The sequence below is a fragment of the Octopus bimaculoides genome, chromosome 22 (genome assembly GCF_046866305.1).
Source record: "Octopus bimaculoides isolate indiv1 chromosome 22, ASM4686630v1, whole genome shotgun sequence".
NCBI classification, from domain to species: Eukaryota; Metazoa; Mollusca; class Cephalopoda; order Octopoda; family Octopodidae; genus Octopus; species Octopus bimaculoides.
The window spans coordinates 10,186,365-10,200,798 of record NC_142949.1 but is presented as its reverse complement, the minus strand read 5'-3'; the positions used below and the strand labels follow the sequence as shown (position 1 = coordinate 10,200,798).

The window sequence follows — 14,434 nt, the reverse complement described above, 5'->3', positions numbered from 1 at the left end:
ATTAATGAGGGCATATAAAAGCACAGAGTACACTCTAAAGTGGGTGTCATTAGGAAGGGCATCTAGCTGTAGAAATCCTGTCAAAGTAGACATTGGAGTTGGACACAGCCCTCTGGCTCGTTGGTTCTTATCAAACCACCCAACCCATGCTAGCATGGAAAATGGGGCATTAAATGATGATAACACAGCAGGCCCTGTTGCAAAGTTGGGAAGATAGAGGTCACATTGATAGCATCTTTTTTAAATTGTTCCCTGATATTCAGCTGTTCCCCTTACTACCTTCTTTTCTCTTGGATGTACAGCCGTTGGATATCAGACCTGATTAGTGTGTAGTGCTTTATTAGATATTTAACATTGTAGTGAGTCAAATCAAGGCCTGTATGGTCCAGTTTGATATTGCAGAGCCATGTGTTATTAATGATTGGTACTGCAAATGTGTTAATGGCATGGAAGGTGTTTCTGCTCTTCAGAGGAGTTTTAAATTTTTTTACGTTTTGTTTGGCAGCCTTACTAGTCACAGGCTCACATGGTGACTTGTCAATTGCTTGAGAATCTGTTGCAGACGAAGTAGGAACCTTTTTGGATTTACATAAAATACATAATTTGCCAGGTCTAGTATCTTGTCCAAATGATGGAGAGTTGGCCAACTTCTGCCAACTTCTTGCAGTTACTATATTGATTTAGAGATATTTATGAAAATAAATCTTCATTATTTACAGAGAATAACCAAAAGCAAAGTAGTGGTTTTGTGAATATTAGGGATGTCAATCAAGAACTCCTTTTAGGAATACCAAAATTTTAGGCTTTGTTTGGCAACCTTACTCACCAATGACATGAAAAAGAACTCACTACACTCTGTAAAGCCATCTAGCTGAGGCATCCTGACAAAACAGACCTTGTAACTTGATGCAGTCCTTTGACCTGTTGGATTCTGTCAAAGCATCCAATCCATGCTAGCATGGAATATGGATGATAAAATTAATGTAAATGTGATTGAAGGAAATTAGGATTTATCTATTAAATCTCTGTGAATAAATGCAAAATGTTGTTTATAACTGAATACTATTAAGTTTTGATATGTTAACACTTTTCATTTTCTTCCAAAGGATACAAATGGTCAAATAGCTGGTGGTGGAGTTTCTGTTTATTATTCCCATTCCTTGCAGTTATTATTCTTCAGTTATTCTCATGGTACGTCCATCGTTTTTAATCTACAATTATTATTAGTACATCTGTCTTTGTTTATCATGGGGTTTGATTAAAAAACAACAACATAGCAATAAATGAATTATCTCCATGCACTTTATAAATGGAACAACGGTAGATTCATTGACACCAAACTCACAACCCACAGCAATGAAGCTGCTACCATTGCATATGTTCTTCATCATCCTCTACCATTTTCTGTGGAGAATACACTCATTTGCATTGTTAGGTTGAGGTGCTTTTGCTTTTTTCTGTTCACTAGTACCATGTTGACGGGGTACAGGTATGTAAATCTGTATAAAAAATATGCAGACTCACAGCATTGTGATGTAAACACAGGTGATACCCAGTGCATTGCGGGTGGTCCCTGGAGCATGTTTTTCTAGTACAAGCAGAATCTTCAACTGATCATCAACTTGTGTTATCACTACCACAGGTCAATCCCCGATAAGTGTAACGCAGCTCACAATTGAGTGGACCTTGCTATTCTGGACCAGTAATGAACGAATTAGGAATAAACTATTAATTTGTGTTGTTTTTACACTGATATGTAATGTACCAAATTTTGAGGCCATGATAAGCGACCAACATGTTTGGCAATATGCTACGCTTCAGAAGACCTGTCAAGCCAAGTGAAATCATAGTTGTGGCCAACGCTGGTGTCATGTAACTGGTACTCATGCTAATGGCGTGTAAAAAGCACCCATTACACTCTTTAAGTGGTTGGCATTAGGAAGAGCATCCAACCATAGAAACCATGCCAAATCAGATCAGAACCTGGTGTAGCCCTACAGCTTACCAGTTTCTGTCAAACTGTCCAACCCATGCCAGCATGGAAAGCAGACGCTAAATAATGTAATGATGATTTATTAGTTGTAACTATTTCTCAAAAGTTTTTTTTTTTTCCTTCTGAATATTTTTTAAATTTTTGTTTTATTTTGATTTTTCAGGAAAAAGCTTTATTGCCTCTGTTGCCAAAGACCTCTCTCAAGTTATCAATCTGTTTCCAATTGTACTAAAAAGGTTTGGATCAAACTTGATTTACATTTTTAAATGTTACCATTTCACTATTATTATTTTATTGTATGTTGAAAATTATAACGAGCAGCTTAACCCTTTTGCTACCATATTTCTGTTGAGATGCTCTGTATTTCTTTCAATTAATTTTAAATATAACAAAGGATTTAGTAAAATAACTTAGTTATCATTCAGCTAGTGTTAGGATCATAAATTGTGACTAAGATTTGGTGGAAGATTTTAATTCAGAACTTTTACAAACAAGATATTTGTACTACAGAGCCAGAGCTGGTTTCAGCCGGGTTGGTATCAAAAGGGTTAATTGATATTCTAAAGGCTTACTATTTTGCTACCGAGGATTCTGAACAAGTTGTTGATTACAAATAAACCTTGTGAAAATGCAGATGTATTTGAGAAAGTGGGGTGGGGTTTGACAGAATTGTTAGTGTCAGACTATTTGGCTTGCAGTGATTCTTTCAACTCTTTCCACTCTGAGTTCAATAAGATATTGAATTAGTTCTGGAGTTGATGGTATCAACCACCCACTCCGCTTCAAAATTGCTGGCCTCATTATAAATCCTTTTCCTTTTAATTTTCTTGATTCTTATGTTGTGTGAGATCATCGTTTAACATTCCCTTTTTGATGCTGGCATGAGTTGGATTGTTTGACAAGAACAAGCCAGAGGGCTGTGTTAGGTTCTACCTCTGCTTTGACATGGTTTCTACAACTGGATGCCCTTCCTTATGTCAAACACTTAAGTGTGTCAGGTGCTTTTTCCAAGGCACCTGCACTGTGAGGTCACCAAGTACCTGAAAGATTGGACCCCCTCAAGTGAGTGGATCATAGAATGAAGGGATTAGAAACTGTGATAAAGGCACCAAGAGCAGGGATCTTGTTGAAGAGGTGAATACATGGCCTGCTCATCTAGAGAGAGAGAAATGTAAGGTCCATGTACAAGGTGAATGACAGACAATAGGATAGAGGAGCAGAAAAGGTGAATGTGTAGGTAAGTGCACTGAGTGTGAATGGTGTGATTGATGATTCGAGATAGGGAATGAGTTGGATGCAGAGGATATCAGTTCAGCAGAAGAGAAGCGAAGGAGTGAAATAGGGTAGCACGGAAGACTGATAGAAGAGTTGGCTGTTTGAAGGTGAGTTGTAGGTTAGGGAAAGGTTTGACAGAACTTCAATTCTCCTGAAATGGCTACTCTACATTATTCTGTAAGGAGCATCGGGCCGATTTCCCAGTTTCTCTGCCATATATGTGTGTGTATATATATATATATATATATATATATATATTAAGTTTCAAGAACTGATATTTACTTTGCTTTATATTATACTCATTTATTGTGCTTTTAATTGTTCATTTTTCTATATGTGATAGTGGATTTTCATCGATGAGTTCTTAAAACTTGGTTATTTTCCCTAAAACTATATATTTTATATATAATTTATCTATAAAGCTCAATTTAATTTTAATTTTTTATAAATTGATTTTAATTGAGTTTTTACCTGTAATTTTGGATTTTGTCCCTAATATTATTATTATTTATATATATATATATATATTTCTCCCTGGGCAGGATGCCAGTCTGTCAGTGAAATATTCATTTTTACCAGTTGAGTAGATTTTGCTGATATATATGTGTTCAATTTTTTTTTTTTTTTAATTTTGCAGCAACAGTGGTTCTAATGGTAGTAGTAAAGGCAGTAACAACAATCAGTCCCTAGTCCAGTGGTCAGAAGTCCCTGGCCACCCTGGTTTGGTTTACTGTATGACCCAAAGTGCAAACAATCCAGTCATCCTCATGATCAAGCCAACTTGCATACTTCTTCAAGAAATTAAAGTACTCCCAGCAAAAGCTAAGGTTTGTCTGGTTTGTTAAATAGCTGCACTTTATATCATCAAATATTTAATGTTGTCAATTAAATAACTAACATGTTCCACTGTGTAAACATTTCTTGGCTGTGCATTGAAGTCCTAATATGGATTCATTAGTGAATAATTATTTATCAAAGCAGCTGAAAAGTTTTGACTACAGACATTGTGACTCATTTAACTGTCATTGATTTTAAATATATTTGAAAATTCAAACTGTTGGCTTTTTCCCTTTAGTTTGTTTTACATCATAAAATATAATAATAAAGAATAAAAGTTCTTAAACAGCTTAGTTGAATTATCCTGTCTTCCTTCCTCTCTCTCTCTCATCTTATTTTATTAAATTTTGTAGTCGTCTCATAAACTTTCTTTTTATTTCTAGATACAAGACATAGTGGCCATTAGACATCCTGCCTCCAATTCAGATCTGGTAAGATGGTGATTCCTTTTTGTTCTTATGTTTCGTGTTTTGGCATAGATTTAATAATATTTTTGGAGTGAAGAAAATAATTTCTATTAGATGTTATGTTATTTAATAACAACGCTTGTGGATTAATGTTTTGGTCATTTGTTTACTTTCAGCAACGAACAACAATGATTTTGTTGTGTGAAGACGGTAGTTTGCGTATATACATGGCAAATATAGAGAACACCAAATATTGGCTGTCTCCATATTTACAACCTCAAAACCCAATAGCTGCTCTTAGACCAACAAAAAAGAAAATCTGTAAATCAGGTAATTATCATTATTATCATTATTATCATTATTATTATTATTATTATTATTATTATTATTATTAGTAGTATTATTATTATTATTATTATTGAACAAAGAACTTTTGTAAAATTTTGTTTTACAATGAATTTCATTTGGACATTATTATCAATTTAATATTTATTTTAATTGATTAGCCTGATTTATTGTCATTCCTATGGGTCAGTCAGGGATCATGGACCATAGTAGGGAGGTCAGCTTGTCCACAAGTTTTAATAGACAAAATACCAGCTACCAGTGTATTATTACCATGTCAAGAAATTGTGGCTTAGCATAAATGTCTTTAACTCTTTAAGATTCAGATTACTCTGTCAAATGTAATGCTTATTTACTCACATTGTTTTGAATTAATCGTACCTTACAGGGTGGCAGCGCTTAGCAATGGTGTGTATAAATACATTTTTATTACCAGTTCAAATATGGTTGGGACATATCTGAACCTGGAAGACAGCCATTCACTGTTTTGTCACGGGGAACCTTTCTTGCTATAGACAAATGGTGTAAATACACCATAATGAGCTCACAACACCACCTTCCCAGGTTGTGGAATGCAAGCATTTCAAAGTGGTTATCTTGTAGCTCTGAGATTTCAATGATGTGGTTGTGTATTTTTAGTATGGTATTGTAAATTAGGTGTGAGAGACTGAATCTGGTTGGTTTGGACATAAAACAGGTAGACTATTTGGGTCACATATAGCCAGTTTAAATGCAAATGAGTTAATTAATTTTTGCATTTCATTCTTGCAGTGTGTAAATACCAGGAAGACATTATGGTATTTACACATTATGCAGAGAAAACATTTATGATTTTCGATAATGCATCTGTCCACCCATGTGACCACTAAGTTGTTAGTAATGAGGGTAAAATATACAATCAAGGTATGATTGTAGCTTGCAAGAGATTAAACCAAGGGAGTTATCTGGACAATGTTCTTCTAACAGTGATGAAAGAGATGATCTTGGGTGAGACACATGAAGGCAAAGAACTTTAACAACCACCTCCAGTTTAGCAGCTTCATGGAAGACATTGAAGGCAGTCACTCTGGCCTGTGTGAATACTCGGTAAAACACTTCTGTAGGCTTTGGAAGGAGAACATGGTTTTGAAGGGTGTCATAGAAATGAATTGACCAATGAAATCAAAACTCAGTTAAGATACTACCATAAAATAATGTTCAGAAAGTAGCGATAGAAATGATAACCGTATGAGGAAGGATTAGCTTACTTGAATGTATATCAAACCAGGTTGAAATGGGGGGTGGGGGTGGAGGAAAAAAAAAATCACTTGAAAGACCCATTTGTATGAGACATTAGTCAAAAGTAGTTTAAGTCAAAAATATTCTCTTCATTATGTATGGGGTATTCTTTTTCTACTTTTGTTTGCAAACTGTAACAGTTGAAGTGCTTTTTTTTGTTGTTGTTGTTGTTGAAATAATCAGAAAACGGGAGTTTAGACAATTATTTAATTCCTGATTTCTTTTTTTTTTCTTTTTATTTTTTAGGCCGGCCATCAGGATCTGTGAATTTTCCCATTGATTTCTTTGAACACTGTCAGTCAACAAACGATATAGAGGTTTGTATTTGTTATATTTGTCAAAAGTACAGGCTCTGTCCTTCATTTATCTACTGGAAAGCCTGTTTTTTCTTTTAGTTTTTTTCTTCTTGCATGCTCTCTCAAATACCTTTGAATGCAACTGTTGGAGCCAGGTCCCTTTTGAGATGGTTTTGTAAATAGGTTTGTTTTACGGTTCTATATTTGAGGGATGAGGAATTATGTACATTATTTACATTACTTTGATATTCGTCCTCATTTTGTTTGTTGTTAACACGTTTCAGCTGATATACTCTCCAGCCTTCATCAAGTGCCTTGGGGAAATTTCGAAACTGGTTTTTTGTTCCTAAGGTATTTTTCGATGTTATTATTCAGGTCACTGCCTGGAATCAAACTTGGAATCTTGGGGTTAGTAGCCCGTGCTCTTAACTACTATGCCGTATGCTTATGGGCATAATAAGAATAATAATATCAAAAAATACCTTAGGAATGAGAACCCAGGTTCGAAATTTCCCCAAGACACTTGATGAAGGCTGGAGGTTATATCAGCTGAAGATAGAACTTGTGTGGATTAATATGAGCACCAACTTTCAATTAGTGGGATGTAACAATTTATTGACTGATTTATTAGGGTTATGTGAAATCTAACCAGAACAGACTTAAATGATAAATCATAGGTGAGGTATTATTTGAAGACTGCATATTTACTAGTTAATCTCACTTAAGATTGAATGCCTATGCAATTTGTCACTGTGAGGATGACTTTTGCATTTTGTTTAAGGAATCTATCCCTAAGTTTAATGTTGTGGTTTAACTCCAGAAGTGTTTTGTAAAAGCATGAATTAAGATTTACCCTTCCTTTGAGTGGATTATAGTTGAACATGAACAACCTGTAATTGCTTGAAGCTCCTGTTAAGTGCCTCTGCGTGCATGTATTTGCTGAATTTCTCTAAAATCATTCACCAAGACACATCTCTCTCCAGCTGAAGGACCCTTCCTCTCTCTCCGCTCTGTCCAGCACCATCTTATTTGGTGCTGGTCTTTCTTTTGAAGATTTGCTCTTCTCATTATGCTTGATCTGCAGGTTGGCAAAGCTGCTTTTTATAGGCACCTTTGTGGAATTTGATTCGGGAGGCAGTCAGCCACAACAAATACCACATGGTATCCAATCCAACTTCAATCCACTTTGGGTTAGCGTTTTTTTATATCAACTCTAAATCAATGAAAGGCAAAGTTGACCATGGCAGGATTTGATCTCAGGACACAGAAAACGGCAGCAAATACCATGAAGCATTATTTCCATTGCACTAACAACTCAGGCCAATTTGCTACCTTGCCTAAATACTTTTGATAATAAACCACACACTGGCACTCCGTTGGTTACAATGACCATGGCTCCTGTTGATCCATTCAGCAGAACAGCCTGCTTGTGAAATAAACAAATTTACATGCAAGTGGCTGAGCACTCCACAGACAGGCATACTTTGAACATAGCTCTTAGGCAGATTCAGCATGACAGAATGTGACAAAGCTGGCCCTTTGAATCACAGGTACACCCACAACTCGTTTTTGCCAGCTGCGTGAACTGAAGCAATGTGGAATAGAATGTCTTGCTCAAAGGCAGAACACTCCACCAGGAATCGAACTCACAACCTTACATTCTTCAGCTGAATGACTACCCTAACCAACTAAGCCACAAGATTGTATTAAAACTTGTTGAACACTGGAAAAGAATTATTTGAGGCACATTGGTTCCGTATATCCAAAGGTATTTTTTTTCCTTCTTAAATTTTAATAAGGAAATCACAGCAATTGTTATGTTAGAAATTTTTATCTTCTTTTTTTTCAGTTTGGTGGAAATGATATCCTGCAGGTTTATAATGTTGCACAAGTAAAACATCGCTTGATTACTGGTGGAATGTATATTGTCAGCACAAAGGTAAAAACAAAAACAACAAAACTATTTAACATACTTGTTGCTCCTGTCATTAAGACACATCATCTAGATTTTTAGTTTTGTTTTCATTTTCATGTTTAAATTTTAAACTCTGATATTTAACAATTATATTCTACTTCCTAATTAATTTTTCAAGTTGTTCTGGAATGATCAATCATGATCAGTATTTAACGCCTGCTTTTCCATGTTTGCATGGATCAGACAGAATTTATTGAGGTAAATTTTCTACAACTGGATCCCCTTCCAGTCAGCAACTCTCACCTGTTTCCATGCAAAGTAGCATGTCCATAGGAAATATTATCTCAAGATGAATGAATACCTTTAAATTTTGCATATCCTAATGTGTTTACATTGAGTATGATACATAAATGGCTATTTTGATATATAAATGGCTATTTTTTATCTAATACTGCTTTTGTTGCATATAATGGATTTTTACTCAGCTGGAAAGCTACATGCAACACCATTGTTTTTCACAGTGTTCATATATATCTGTAGTAATGGATTTTGTTGAAGCATTCTGGCTGTGAGGATATGTTATTGATCACACCTAATGATGCAGAAATGCATTGAACATTCTCATTTGCTGCTGCTGAGAAAAGTTCTATCTCCTTGATATATACACATTGTTTTTGTTTTTTTTAAACAGTGCATCCATAGGAGATACCATTTCTGGATGAATACTCTGTAAACTTGCCTTTCAACGGTGTATTTATATTAAGTATGATACATAAATGGCTATTTTAATCTGATACTGTTTGTTGTGTAGAAGTGGGGATACAACACGAACACACACATATATAGACATACACACATATACGCGTATATGCACATGCACATGTACATACGTATACATAAATACTGAAATGCTGTCTTAAATTTACTGAAGATGATTTTTTCTTTTTTTTTTTTTTCTTTTTTGAAGCCTGGAGGTTTTACCATTGAGATTACTAATACAAACAGCAACAACGTGATGGTTGGTGTGCGAGTATCTGTAGGCAATATGAGTGTTGAAAGAGCTCCTTCCTACTTGGAAGTATTTGGCAGAACAGTGCAAGTAAGGGACAAAGTCTGCTGTTATTTTTCTATTGATTTTTTATATTTATATATATATATATATATATATATATATATATATATATATATATATATATATATATATATATATACATATATATACATATATATATATATATATACATATATATACATATATATATATATATATACATATATATACATATATATACATATATATATATATATATATATATATATATATAATTACATAATGTATCTCTTGTCTTTAGCTTGTTTCAGTCATTGGACTGTAGCCATGCTGGAGAACTGTCTCGAAGATTATAGTTGAACTGATTGACCCCAGTTATTGTGGTTGTTTTTTTTTTTTCTTTTTTAAAGTCTGATATTAATCTGTCAGTTTCTGTTACAAAGCTGCTATATCATGGGGGCGTAAACAAACTAACACCAGTTGTCGGGTGGGTTGGGTAGGCTGTCAGAAACAAAGACCCACACTATACAGTGGGCTTCCATTACAATTTCCACCTACCAAATCTGCTCAAGGATTCTACTACAGCCTGGAGCTATAGTAGAAGATATTTGCCCAAGGTGGGACTGAACCCAAAGCCAACTGGTTACAAAGTAAGCTGCTTAACTACGTGGCCATGCCTGCGACTATGCATGCTGTGCACAATGTTTTACCTGTCCACACTTCCATCAGGCGTACTTTCAATGGTCACTGCTTGCGATAAACTGATATTTTAATTCTGAAACACTTCTCTTTTTATGTGTATTCAACATTTCGGCTGCTTCCATCTTGCCAGCCTTCATAATAGATAGAATTACTACTCAAGGCATATGAAAAATATTAAAAAATTTTAAATATGCCAGAACAAGTTTTGTCTTGACTCCATCTTGCCACTGGGCATTTTATTTATGAATAAGAGAGTTGATCTGATGTGTGCATAGCTCTTTCTCAATATCGAAAACCTTGGGTTAATGTAGCATCCACTTGTACAGCTCATGGTTCAGTTCACTTCCTTCCATGCTTTTGAGCACATTGGGCATCATATATATACTACTTTCTCTCACTCGTACTCATACACCCTTGATTACTGTAGCAGATGACTCTTTTCTAAGGTGTTGCAAGTTGGTATCAATCCTGGAAGCATGTTGTACCTAACAACATGGTTATGCCTGCACCTTAACTATTAATGTTGGCGTTAGAAAAGGCATGCACCTGTAGAAACGTTGCCAGATCAGATTGAAGCCTGGTGCAGCTGCTGGCTTTCCAGACCTCAGTCAAACTGTCCAATCCATGCCACCATGGGAAACAGACGTTAAGTGATGATGATGATGACTTCAAAATAATATAGTTTGGCACAAGCATGGCTGTGTAGTAAAAAGCTTGTTTCCCATCCACATGGTTCCAGGTTAAGTGTCTTCTGCTATGTAGCCTTGGGCCAACCAAAGCCTTGTGAGTGGATTTGATGGACGGAAACTGAAAGAAGCCTGTCTTATATGTGTGTGTGTTTTTGTGTCTACATTTATGTCCCAGTCACTTAGCAGTTTGACAAAAGAGACCAATAAAATAAGTACCAGGCTTAATTAAAAAAAAAAAAGTACTGGGGTCAATTTGTTTGACTAAAATTCTTCAAGGTGGTGCCCCAGCATGGCCACAGTCTAATGGCGGAAACAAATAAAAGAAAAAAAGGTGGAATCAGTTATCTTGTTTATTTTATTTGGTCTGAAGCATGTCTTGTGTATTAGATGTTTCTATGGAATGCATGCTAACCCCAGAATATTTCATAACAATGTTTCTACAAATTGTTGGTTGTCTGTGCTTAATAAGTAACTCTACGATATTACTTGAGTATATCAAATTGTAAAATTGGTTATAAAATGTAATTATGCACACTCAGCTTAGCATTCTAAAGGTTTATGGTTTTGTAGTTTTATTTAAGATATTTGTGTACATTTGGACATGGAATGATTATACAGGGTATTGTGTTCCCTTGTCCAAACGAACACAAACATGTTAAATACGACTGTACATGACTATATTTCATGCAACACTGCTTAGTGTATACTTTAATTAATTCTAAAGATTATTTTTAATCTGCTAAATCTAAGTTTTTGTTTCTTTTTACTTCTTAAAGGTGAGTGTATCAAGAGTTCGTTGGCATGACTTGCCTTTCACCAGAGAAGAATCGTTGATGGCTGATAAAAAATTCAACCTATTTGGTAAGAATATATTATATTTCTTTTGTTTCACATTTAAATCATATTCAAATTAGATTTCGTTTTGCGTGTCTCGAAGCCCCAACAAAGGGAAAATGCTGTGTATATTCTGAGACCAAAAGCAAAATTTAGCACATTTAAAGCAGGAATAGTATTATTAGAAATATTTCTAATAACTTGAGTTTGATTCAGGTTTCTGTAGCTTCCAGCAACAATTATAGATTAAACTTTGTCTAAGTTATGTTATTGGTACTTTTGCTGTTTACTTGGTTTCTAGGTCACAGAGGAAGAAGGAATGAAAGAGGGTTAGTGATAACAGCAAGTGGATCATTAATTAAAATGGACAAACTGTGTTTGATTGCTAAGGTACATTAGAGAGGATAAGATTGAAGTTAGTGATCCCTTTTGATGCACAGCAATGGAATGCTGTAGCAGAAATCTTAGAAGATGAATATTTCTTATAAACTTTACTAAGATTTGGTCGAAGCTTTACCGATGTCAAGAAGAAAAAGTATTGTTTTTGCTAATGCTTTTGGGAAGAGCCCATGGTATACACTTAAATCAGTCCCTGTTGAGTGGGTAATAAAAAAGGGAGTTGTTTTAACATTCTCCATCACCATTGGCATGCTACTAAGTCCTGGTGAGTGATGGCTATGTTTTCGCTTCTTAAGACGTTCTGTGATGAGAAGGTATTTTCTTTGTCTAGTGTGTTATTTACTTTGAGATTAATTGGGACTTACTAAGTCTCAGTGTTAATATTTAAGGTGGCAGTGAGCTGGCAGAATTGTTAGCACACTGGGCGATATGCTTAACAGCATTTCATCTGTCTTCACATTCTGACTTCAAATTTGCCTTTCATCCCTTTGGGATCAATAAAATATGTAGCAGTTGAACACTGGGGTCAATTTAGTCAGTATACCCTACCACTTCCTCCAAGCTTGCAGGCCTTGTATCAAAATTTGAAACCAATATTTCTGTGTATATCAAATTTGCTTATTTGTATCTATGTGTACGCATATATAAATTTATGGGCTTGTGTGTATGTGCATGTGATTATGGCACATTGGAATTTTCTTTAATAACCATTGCTTTTCTGTTCTAGTTGGAACTAGCTCTGACCCAGCTGGTGTGACAGTTGTTGATTCAATAAAAGTGTATGTGAGATCAAAAGAGTCATTTGGTTGGCCAGAGGAACCTGATGAATATCCTGAAACAACTACTAACAAGCCACCAATTAATGGAGCTGGTCCAGTTAATAATGTCACCGAATCTGATGCAGTACCTTTGACTACTATTCCTCTCACTTCAACAGACAGGTATGCTATACTTTGTAACAGCTAAATTCTTCAAGCATCACAAAACTTTGTATTGTTAAAAACTGGATTGACCAGTACCTGTGCTGGTGTCACACAAAAGGTGCTGGTGCCACGTAAAAAGCACCTGGTACACTCTGTAGAGTGACTGGCATTAGGAAGGGCATCCAGCTGTAGAAATCATGTCAAAGCAGATAATTGGAGTCTGGTGCAGCTCTCTGGCTTACCAACTCCTGTCAAACTGTTCAACCCATGCCAGCATGAAAAACAAGTAACATGATAACGATGATTATCGTTATAAGAATTCGTGAAATTCAACTCTGACCTCAGTTTTGCAGATGAATGATCGAGGCTGATTTTTTTCAAAAAATTTTGATTGAAAACTATTTTAAATATTCATCTTATTATCTTCCTGAAAAGTCATTTCTTTCACTACCACTGACTTGCTTACACTATCGGAAATTTAAACATTTAATTCTAAGTCCACCATGTGTTAGGCATGTTGCATTTTTTATTTGATGCATTCAAAAATTATTCAGGTTCCGAGTTGCTGTTATTAATTCTGAAGTTTATTGGAAAATGTAGAATGCTTAGAAATAAAGAAAAATAAGATTTTGAAGGAAGAAAAAAATAGCCAAAACATGTAGGAGAAATCACCATGTGTTACATCTTACCTGCTAACATCTTCTAGTTACAACTCATTGCCAAAAAGAAATGGTTTCAGGCTATACAAGACTAAATATTCTTTAAGCATGTAAATACACTTCTGTGTACCAAAGAGACTCACAATGATTTGTTCCAATCTTTGTTTCAGATTACTTGCAGGAGCTTTGGAAGTACTTGATGGATCCTTTTCCACCTATCTCAATGCCGAAGACAAATTTCATGGAAGCAGTCCCCCAGCACCTGTGAAAGTAATGTTATTTTGTTCATCTGTGTGTGTGTGTGTGTGTGTGTGTGTGTGTGCACGTGCGTGCCTGTGTGTGTGTGTATCTATCTATATACAAATACACACACATTTTTAAATGCTTGTTTTATAATATTTAATCTTGTTAACACTTGGCTGTTACATAATGCTTTTTAACAGAAAAAAGAAACAAAAAAAGAAATGTCACTATTGGTATTCACTTAAAATTATTCTTTAACATGTTCTTTTATAAAATTTTACAATTTAAAAAAAAAAAAGTTTTGATGGAAGAAAAAAATGTTTCAGACAATTATTTCATTTACAGTTGCCACATCATCAAGCTGCTCTTGAAATTGCAACCAGTCTACTTACTTTACCGACCCCAAACAGTGTCCAACAGCAGACAAAAAGTTTGCTGGCATCTCTATTCCCAACAAAGGCTGCATATCACAATCACAAAGTGAGTAGAAATTTTGATTTTGCTTTTAATTAATTAATTAGGCATCTTTCCATGAACCTGAGAAACTGAATGTCCATGTGATGATTTTCTCTTCTCTTCGTTAATTAG

The 14,434-nt window shown here is 35.1% G+C and overlaps 1 protein-coding gene across 19 annotated transcripts in view; it reads left to right on the top strand.

Annotated features, from left to right (window-relative positions):
* Nucleotides 1-14,434, top strand: part of LOC106881733 (E3 ubiquitin-protein ligase UBR4-like) — a 218,908-nt gene that overhangs the window by 110,753 nt on the left and 93,721 nt on the right. For all 19 annotated transcript variants that reach the window (XM_089339693.1, XM_089339687.1, XM_089339685.1 and 16 more), the window contains 12 exons: nt 1,107-1,191; nt 2,157-2,229; nt 3,906-4,095; nt 4,489-4,536; nt 4,689-4,842; nt 6,382-6,452; nt 8,281-8,370; nt 9,314-9,445; nt 11,565-11,649; nt 12,749-12,962; nt 13,774-13,873; nt 14,192-14,326. In XM_089339693.1, the coding sequence (XP_089195819.1) occupies nt 1,107-1,191; nt 2,157-2,229; nt 3,906-4,095; nt 4,489-4,536; nt 4,689-4,842; nt 6,382-6,452; nt 8,281-8,370; nt 9,314-9,445; nt 11,565-11,649; nt 12,749-12,962; nt 13,774-13,873; nt 14,192-14,326 (1,377 nt within the window). The remainder of the gene's footprint in view (nt 1-1,106; nt 1,192-2,156; nt 2,230-3,905; nt 4,096-4,488; nt 4,537-4,688; nt 4,843-6,381; nt 6,453-8,280; nt 8,371-9,313; nt 9,446-11,564; nt 11,650-12,748; nt 12,963-13,773; nt 13,874-14,191; nt 14,327-14,434) is intronic.